Source organism: Scylla paramamosain, chromosome 22 (assembly GCF_035594125.1).
Source record: "Scylla paramamosain isolate STU-SP2022 chromosome 22, ASM3559412v1, whole genome shotgun sequence".
NCBI lineage: Eukaryota > Metazoa > Arthropoda > Malacostraca > Decapoda > Portunidae > Scylla > Scylla paramamosain.
This window is the reverse complement of record NC_087172.1, coordinates 12,342,430-12,352,429: the sequence shown is the minus strand read 5'-3', so window position 1 is coordinate 12,352,429 and position 10,000 is coordinate 12,342,430. Positions and strand designations below refer to the sequence as shown.

The 10,000-nt window shown below is 47.3% G+C and overlaps 1 protein-coding gene across 2 annotated transcripts in view; it reads right to left on the bottom strand.

Annotated features, from left to right (window-relative positions):
* LOC135111565 (homeobox protein Meis1-like) overlaps positions 1-10,000 on the bottom strand; it is a 618,646-nt gene that overhangs the window by 465,127 nt on the left and 143,519 nt on the right. For both annotated transcript variants that reach the window (XM_064024994.1, XM_064024995.1), the window contains exon 8: positions 4,205-4,246. In XM_064024994.1, coding sequence (XP_063881064.1) covers positions 4,205-4,246 — 42 coding nt within the window. The remainder of the gene's footprint in view (positions 1-4,204; positions 4,247-10,000) is intronic.

Below are 10,000 nucleotides of genomic sequence, written 5' to 3'. Positions count from 1 at the left end.
GTGGTGATGTGTGTGTGTGTGTGTGTGTGTGTGTGTGTGTGTGTGTGTGCTCTCCTGGAATGCTTTTAAATTGTTTAGCTTTTTTTCTTCCACTACATCACTTCTTCCCCACGTGTTCCTTCCCTCTTCTTCTCCTCCTCGCCATCTTGCTCCTTCTCTTCTTCTCATTCTCCTTCTTTGCATCATTCGACTCTCCATTCAAGCCACGACCCTCCTTCCGCACGGTACGACCCTCTCTCTCTCTCTCTCTCTCTCTCTCTCTCTCTCTCTCTCTCTCTCTCTCTCTCTCTCTCTCTCTCTCACTCCTGCCCCTGCCCTTCGTCAATTAAATGTCGTGTCCCTCCTCGCCATTCTTCCCTCCTCAAAAGACTTCTCTCTTTATCCATGCAATTCTTCTTTATCCTAACCTAAGCTTGCTGTGCCGCGTTCTTCTCTTCCTTCTGTTCTTATTCTTTACTCCCTTTCTCTCTCTCTCTCTCTCTCTCTCTCTCTCTCTCTCTCTCTCTCTCTCTCTCTCTCTCTCTCTCTCTCTCGTTTTTTGTATGTATTCTTAGATCATTCTTTTCTTTATTTCTTGCTTAATGTTCGCCATGGTTCTTATCAATGAGATTATGAGAATTTAGTAAATTATTTAGATTTCATTTTATTACTTTGTTTTTTTCTACTTTTAATATTTTTTCTCGTTGTTGTAATCGTCTCTCTCTCTCTCTCTCTCTCTCTCTCTCTCTCTCTCTCTCTCTCTCTCTCTCTCTCTCTCTCTCTCAACCCTTCCTCCTCCCATCCGTCTACATAAAAAAATAATGACGAGAAGCAGAATATTTCTTTAGCGGTATTATTACACAACCTTAGCAGGAGAGGCTGGACCACGGAACTCGCTTATTAATAGCCCCAATATATGTAAAAAAAAAAAAAAGACAACAGGCGGAGGCGGCGACTGACTGGCTTCTAGGTTCTCTATCTTGCCGATGCAAAACCTACATAACAAAACAGCTCGTCCCACTCACCTACTTCCTCGCCCTGCTGCCTCGTCCCCCCACGCGGTAGGGAGGGTGTGACAACCTAGCCTGCCTCACACTGCCTTACGCTCCGGGCTCATTAGTGGTAAAAATGACCTTAACTCCCTAAGCACCGATTAAGGGAGGACCTGCGTGCTGCTCCCGATCTCCGAACAAAAATAAAAATAAATCATGTACTTTGGTATAAAATGTGTCGGGCGACCACGCACAGCCCATAGCTACCCGGGACTGCAGGCAACCTCTAGACGGCATCTTTGTGCTAATAATTGCCCACTACCGTTTAGTCCTTGCCATTACCCGGCCACTGCCCCGCCCTGCACGCCCTTAGTACAAGCCCCAGCCGTGCCCTACGTGTCCTGAGAGTTTACAGGGAAGGCACGGGGGAAAGGAAGGGCGGATGGCACCACTCGGCAGCCGCGGTGGAGCCCTCGACTAACAACGCTTCGGCGGTACCCTGTTCCACCTCCTCCTCCTCCTCCTCCTCCTCCTTGCTTCACACACAACCTGTCCACCTCCACCACTACCACCTCCACCGCCACCTCCACCTATTTCCTGCTCTCTCCACACCACGCTGACACAAATGCCTCCATACGTAAATAGATGAGTGAGTGGCGGTGTTCACGCGACAATATGAGTACTAGTTCCCGCCTGTGTGTGTGTGTGTGTGTGTGTGTGTATCATGAGGCTCGTGTTTCCGTGTGTGTGTGTGTGTGTGTGTGTGTGTGTGTGTGTGTGTTGAGCTAAACTCTCAAGTGATTCACCGGTACTGCTCTTCTACCTCTTCCTGTCCCCAGGCGAGGTGCGGAGGAGGAGGAGGAGGAGGAGGAGGAGGAGGAGCAGGAGGAGCAGGAGGAGAAGGAGGAGGAGGAAGGAAGGAAAAGGAGGATAACGACACCGAAGGAGAGAGAGAGAGAGAGAGAGAGAGAGAGAGAGAGAGAGAGAGAGAGAGTACAGGAAGACCAAAATAGCACCAACAGCAAGCTTAGAGGCGACAAGAACTGCTCACTACAAAAGCTGCGGTAACACACACACACACACACACACACACACACACACACACAAATACCTTTCATGCACATCCTTCCCCAGTTCTTCCTTCTACCTTTATCTTCACTCCAACTCCTTCCTACACACACACACGCACACACACACACGCACACGTATTAGTGGACTTTGAAAGCTTTGTCACTACGCTTCTATTTCGCTATAGGCCTTAAAACAGCTCCTAATTACCTTCACTTTGGTAGGTCCATACGAGAATCTCTTCGGTATCATCACACAAAATAGATGTTGTCAATAAACTTGGGAGCAAAAATTTATTGGACATTTAAAGACATCCATAGTTATTTTATTTACTTACAAAACAAGACTTTTTTTTCAACATCTTGTAACATAACACGATTATCTTCATTTGGAGGAAAGCTTTGCATAGAAGTTCCCCATTGCACACCCATTCTCCCCCCATACACACCTTACACACACACACACACACACACACACACACACACACACCTTCCAAACACAGAATTCCTCCACACTCTCCCACTGCACGCCCATTCTTCCCCCACCTACACTCTAACACACACACAACTCCCTCCTAACACACGTAACTTCCCTACACTCTCTCCCCCATTCCGCACCCATTCTTCCCCGACCCACACACCATACACACCTTCCTTCCCAACACACACACAGCTGCACCACACACTCAGCCACCGCTCAGCCACATTTCCTAGTCCATCTCTTCAGTCCTAAACGCCTCTTACGATAATGAATTGATCACCTCCACGACCAAGATACGTCGCTAGGCCGCCGCTGTTGTTTACGAGACCGGTCAGCGATACCGTACTTACTGATGGCTTTTTTTTCTCTATTTTTTTGTATTATTTTTTTTTTTCAGTCTTACCTGGCTGATTCCAATCTTTTTACAGGGCGTTTTATCAACTTCTCATTAGCGAGCCGTGACCTTGGGTTCACACCTGAGTGGTTTTAGGTGTAACAGGGGGTCATAGCAGGCAGGTAAACACACACACACACACACACACACACACACACACACACACACACACACACACACACACACACACACATATACACCCATATACACACACACACACACACACACACACACACACACACACACGAGGAGTCCTAATAATGGTCTAATTTCAGCACCAAGACCTCCCGCTGTGTTTAATAAGTGCTCATCGGTAATAACACTTCACGGGCGTCTTGCTGCTTACCCTGCCGCCCCACGACGCGCTGGTGACGGAGGGACACACACACACACACACACACACACACACACTACAACACAGAAACAGTAACTTTGAAACACAATTACACATCACCTAGACACACACACACACACACACACACACACACACACACACACTACAACACAGAAACAGTAACTTTGAAACACAATTACACATCACCTAGACACACACACACACAGACACACACACACACACACACACACACACACACACACACACTACAAGTAACTTTGAAACACAATTACACATCACCTAGACACACACACACACATACACACACACACACAAAAACTACATGCAGATTGGAGTAGAGAAAGAAACTACACTAAAGCTAAACAACAACAACAACAACAACAACAACAACAACAACAACAACAACAAACAACAACAGACATGGTAGTCAGAAGCCGATGTCACCCCCCATTCACCCCCACCACCACCTCTACACACTCCTCTCCCTCACCCCTCACCCCCACACTACCATATCCAACAGCGCAGTAAAGACGTAACTGACAACATTACCATAATCATCTACTTCAGCTCTTAAGACAAGGGAGCGCAAAGGTCATGATCCTTTGGTATCGTAAAAGCAGATACGACCTTATGGTAATCTCTCCTCTTCCTCCTCCTCCTCCTCCTCCTCCTCCTCCTCCTCCCGCTCCTTCCCTCCGTACTATAATCACCACCACTATCTCTACAACCACTACCACCATCTCTCTCCTAACGCCGCATAGTGTTATCAGCTTTTTTTTTCCCCTAAATGTCGTAACTGCTACAACTGGCCAGTTAACAATATTTTCAACGTGATTAGATGCCGCCACTACCACCACCACCACCACCACCACTACCATCACCACCACCAGCATCACCACCAACCAGTACAGCTACTACTATGTTTACTGTATTTACCTTAGAGCTGCTACCACCATCACCACCACTAGTCCACTCAAACTGCAAGTGTTAGAACGAAGTGTTTAACATCATCATCATCATCATCATCATCATCATCATCATCATCATTATAATTTGTTATCATCATTATTATTATTATTTCATGTTTCTCCTCCTCTTATTTTCATGCCTATTAATTCCCACTTGAGTCTTGGCTTTCCCTCTCTTCCTCTCCCTCATTCACCTTCGTTATTGCCTAGTTATCCTCTTCCCTCATTTATCTCCGGTTCCTGTGTGCTTCCTACATCTCAATTTCAGTGTCTTATCAGATAATTGATCTTCTCGTATTAATTGTGTGTACCACCGCGTTCCCACCCCATAGCTTCCCTCCAACCATAGATAGAGCTCCCTCCCTTCCCTGCCTCCCTCCTGTCCCACCCATAGACAAACCCTCCCTCCCAAACTCTCTCCTTCCTTCTCATTCTCTCTCCCCTTCGTCCATACCATACAAACACCCCCCAGCCACCCCATACCTCCCTTTTTCCCTCTACCTGCCAGACAGCCAGCCAGTACCCCTACTCCTCCCTGTCTCCCTGCCAGTCCCTCTCTTCCCTCATTCTCCCTTCCCCTTTCCCTCCCTTCCTCCCTCCTAGTGAGCCTATCTCGCCGTCCGCCTGCAGACAAAGGCTTCATTAAACAGGGCCTATCTTGACCAGGGCGGAGGGGTATTAGTGCGTTGCATACACCAGTCGTAGTGTACCTATCCATCAGCGGTCAGCCTTCCCCTTGCCTCATTAGAAACTGTCACCCTTACCTCCCTCTCCTCCTCTTCCTCTTCCTCTTCCTCCTACTACTATGACTACCCCTAGTACCCCTACTCAGTTCGCTTCGTCTTTCTCATCTGCTCATTTTCCATCATTCCTCTTTCGTTTTGTTGGATGTAAGTTTCTCTCTCTCTCTCTCTCTCTCTCTCTCTCTCTCTCTCTCTCTCTCTCTCTCTCTCTCTCTCTCTCTCTCCTTGGTTCAGTTTTTATAGTTATCTGTTCTTTTTTCAGTTTAATTCGTTAGTTTTTGCAGGTGTTATTAAGTGTGGGTGATGGGAGCGTGGTGACACTATCACAATCACTTCACTACTTTAACTGCTCTTCATTATTATTCATTATAGCTACTCCGAGTCTCTCTCTCTCTCTCTCTCTCTCTCTCTCTCTCTCTCTCTCTCTCTCTCTCTCTCTCTCTCTCTCTCTCCTACTAATGCTACTACTACCACTTCCATCATATCTAAACAATAATCCGTCAAACACACACACACACACACACACACACACACACACACACACACACAACGTAGTCACTGGCGGAACCTTCCAGACAAACAACCAACGCCTCGGAAAAAGAAGAAAAGGAGACGAAGAAAAAGAAAAAAAGAATTACCGGCTTAATTTTTTCCCCGTCGCCGGCAGCGCTTCACGACTATCGAGAGCCGGTTCATTAAGGTAGATTAATTAAAGGTGAAGTCAACAGGGTAAATACGGACCATAATTAACAAAGGCGTCCCATTAGACCAGGTGGCAGTCTCACACCTCCATCACATTTCCTAAAGGAGTAACTTCCAACGCCGCTCCTTTACGCTTACAAATAACACACGCACACACGCATACACAGTAGTAGTAGTAGTAGTAGTAGTAGTAGTAGTAGTAGTAGTAGTAGTTTATTGACAAAAACACAAGTTACATCGCGTTTTTGTTCAGCGGGAATGAAGAAAAATAAATAAAATAACGTCTTGCAGAAGGTAACCGCTGAAGCTTAAACACACACACACACACACACACACACACACACACACACACACACACACACACACACAGAAACTCACTCATCTCAAAAAAGGAACGTCATGAATAAATCAATTGAGTAAATGAGTAATTAATATGGCGGCCAGGTAAACAGACAGGAGCATTATCTTGAATTAAGTTTAATGGCCGTCTAAATTCTCTCCAGGGTTTATCATTCTTCCTGAACACGAATCTGGCGCACGCGAAATCAGTCCATATAGATTTTTAGATCGTATCGCGGCGCGGGGAAGTATATATTAGAGCGGCGGGAGGGGTGGGGAGGCGAGAGGAGGGAGGGGGGAGGAGGGAGGCGGCGACGATGAAGAGACAATGCACGTGTGAGGCACAAACAGCGGGGGCGTCTGTGTTGACACCTTCAGCTTGTAAATAAAGATGGTGCTCTCTCTCTCTCTCTCTCTCTCTCTCTCTCTCTCTCTCTCTCTCTCTCTCTCTCTCTCTCTCTCTCTCTCTCTTGGTGGATGACGAAGCAGTAAGTTCATTCGTGTTAAATTCTCTCTCATCTACTCATCTTTTACCAACAACAACTCTAACTCTCTCTCTCTCTCTCTCTCTCTCTCTCTCTCTCTCTCTCTCTCTCTCTCTCTCTCAAGGCGGGTGGTGGTAGTGGTGGTGGTAGTGGTAGTGGTAGTGGCGATCAAAATATTGTGGTTAACCAGTTTTATGACTTCCTGATCGGCCGCCGCAGCCTTCCCTTATCCTCCTCTAATTAACAACAGGATTCAATTACCCATTTGACCAACGTGTAGTTCGAGTGATGCACGGTTTTTACTTTTTCCTCATGTCTTTTTTTTTTTCTTTTTTTTTTTTTTTGGATGCCGCTTGTTTATCTCCAAAAAATTCAGCCATGCGTGGAGACTCGTAGCTGGTTAGTCTTCCGCTGTTGGTGTTCCTACTATTTCTGCTTCACCTATTCCCTCTTTTACCTCAGTTATATTTGTTCTATATTTTTTTCCTCTATTCTTTCTGTTAACCTTCCTTCGTCGGTCTACATAGTTCCTCTATCTCTCACTTCTCCCTCTATCTCCCGCTTCTCCAGGTCTCTTCACCTCTGTCTACTTCCTTTCCTGCCTTCCCTGCCCTTGTTCTATCATTGTTCTATTCTTTGTGTTAACTTTCCTTAGCTGGGTAAAATTTCCCATCTCTCCGTCTTCTCCAGGCCTCCCTATTTCTGCCTATCATTAACCCTGTATACTGGTCAGGTTCCAAGGCCCTAGAAACTGCTGCTGCTGCTCCTGCTCCTCCCCCTCCTCCTCTTTCTCCTCCCAGGGGCGTCTTCCATCACCTGGGGTAGACTCAGCCGAGGTCTCCACACAGCCACGGCATTACAGGGAGAACTTACTAACAAGGTCCTCTCTCTCTCTCTCTCTCTCTCTCTCTCTCTCTCTCTCTCTCTCTCTCTCTCTCTCTCTCTCTCTCTCCATATATTTTTTTTCTTTTATTATTTTTCCTTTCAGCGTCTTTTTTTTGTTTATTTCTTTCTATATTATTTCGTACGCATCCTTTCATCGAGTTATTTTCACTGGTTGCTTCCTTCTCCTCCTCCTCCTCCTCCTCCTCCTCTTTCTCCTCTTCTTTCATCTCTATCACCACCCATCTTCATCTCTCTCTCTCTCTCTCTCTCTCTCTCTCTCTCTCTCTCTCTCTCTCTCTCTCTCTCTCTCTCTCTCTCTCTTATCTTTCGGCGCTCAAGTCAGATCCCCAAAGAGATATTCACTTTTCACACACAGTCTCATCTAAATCACGAGATGCTGCAGCAATGAGTTAGTTTTTGGTTTCCGAGTGTCCGCCTGTGTACATTATGACTGTGTTGCTTCTCTCACCACCACGGCTGCCAGAGCGGGAATGTGTGTGTGTGTGTGTGTGTGTGTGTGTGTGTGTGTGTGTGTGTGTGTGTGTGTGTGTGTGTGTGTGTGTGTGTGTGTATGTTTATTTTGTATGATTTTTTTTTTCACCTCCCTCCGTGTTGATTTGCATCAGAAACCCTTGTATTACATTTTGCTTTCGTTTTAAGCTTGTGTGTGTGTGTGTGTGTATGTGTGTGTGTGTGTGTGTGTGTAGCGGCGAGGCCTTGTGTAGCCACGCTCAGGTGTTGCATGAAGTTACTAGAGATGAGGCGAAAGATTTTATCGGAAGGGGATGAGAGAGAGAGAGAGAGAGAGAGAGAGAGAGAGAGAGAGAGAGAGAGAGAGAGAGAGAGAGAGAGAGCGCGGGTGAGTCACGGGAAAGGAAAGGAGAGGGACGAGAGGGGAAGAGAGGGGACGGGAGGGGAGGGGAGGGGAGAGGCAGGAGGATGAGAGTGAACACCTGCCTGGGTTCAGTTTCTTTTATGGAGCTCGATATTTCATGGTAAAGCAACGTCAACATGCGTAATGCCGAGGCCCTTCATCACTAGTTGTCGCCGCGAAATATACGATCACGTCTTCTTTTATCCCTGGCAACGGAGAGGCGATCGCGCGACACTGTGGAGCGGGGGCGGAAAGGCACTAAGGCTCGAATTTTAAAACACTTTACTCTCTCACCACGAGTATTTTCAAAGGCCACTGAGATGATTAACTGGGTTCTAAAGAATGTGTATCCAGTTAATAATGTAGAAGTCTTGGTAATCAGTCACTAGAACCATAAAAAAGCCATTGAAAACCGTGTCACTTCAACTAAACACTCTTGAAAATAGTACAAGTGCGGCGCAGAAATATTTCAGAATATGGTGGTAAGGGCGATGGTGGGTGAGAGGTCAGGCCTTTTGGCGGCACTCTGCTGCAGGTGCCAATGGGGGGCTGTTGCTGGTGCCGCGGCTTCTACCTGGCCAGGTGAGGGAGCCATTACCTTAACCACCTGCTCCTCGCCGCGCGGTCCGTCTGATCCCCAATACCAGGTGGAAATTTCCCTTCGCACACTGCAGGGGCGTCGTCCGGGGCCCTTAGGGACGATGCTGCCCGCCCTTAGTGTCTCGGAGGGGAGGAGGGAGGCGAGGGGAAAAGGGAGGAGGTGAATGGAAGATGGGGGAAAATGGGAGTTTAGGAGGAGGAAAAAAGTAAGGTTAGATAGCACGCTGTACTTGTTTCTCTCTCTCTCTCTCTCTCTCTCTCTCTCTCTCTCTCTCTCTCTCTCTCTCTCTCTCTCTCTCTCTCTCTCTCTCTCTCATTCCGAACATACATATACAATTTCTACGAACACATTCATACACAAAAAACACACATGTCCATCGATCCAGACACATACACACACACACACACACACACACACACACACAGGTGATTCTGTGAAGTGGGGTTTCGGGGGACAACAGTGTGCACACCTGCGCTGCGACAGGTGTGGTAGTCGTGTGATGGGTGAGGAGATAAGAGCGACAGGAGCGACTGATGTATCCGAAGAGAATTATATGTATACATCAGTGTGTGCCTTCTAAGTGCACTGTGTTACTTGCAGCGGCGAGGTAACAGGGCTGAGTGATGCTGAGGGTGCTGAGTGTGGCAGGGTGAGTAAGAGGAAAAGGCCAGGAAGGAGTAAAGCAAGGAGAATAAAAAGGAACGACGAGGACGAGAAGGGGAGAAAAAGAGAAGAAAACGAGGTATAACTGGGCGTGTCCTGGTACACACACACACACACACACACACACACACACACACCATAACACCTTTCAAATTTATAGCACACAGGAACACAACCACACCCTGTCACTATGCCATCACCGCCTCGCCCTCAGCACACGTGGACATCAGACAACACAACAGTAACCACACACACACACACACACACACACACACACACACACAAAGATCAGCAGAGGCGAAAAAGCAGGTGTAATCCAAGCTGTATTAGAAGACGAGGTTTAGGAAGCAGCATGGGGTTTAGCAGATGTCCGGGATGCATCAGGGACAACAGGGACAGCAGGAACGGCGAGGGAGACAGCAGGGGCGGCAGCAGAGGGAGGCGAGCGTCCAATCAGTGCAGCAGGGAGGCC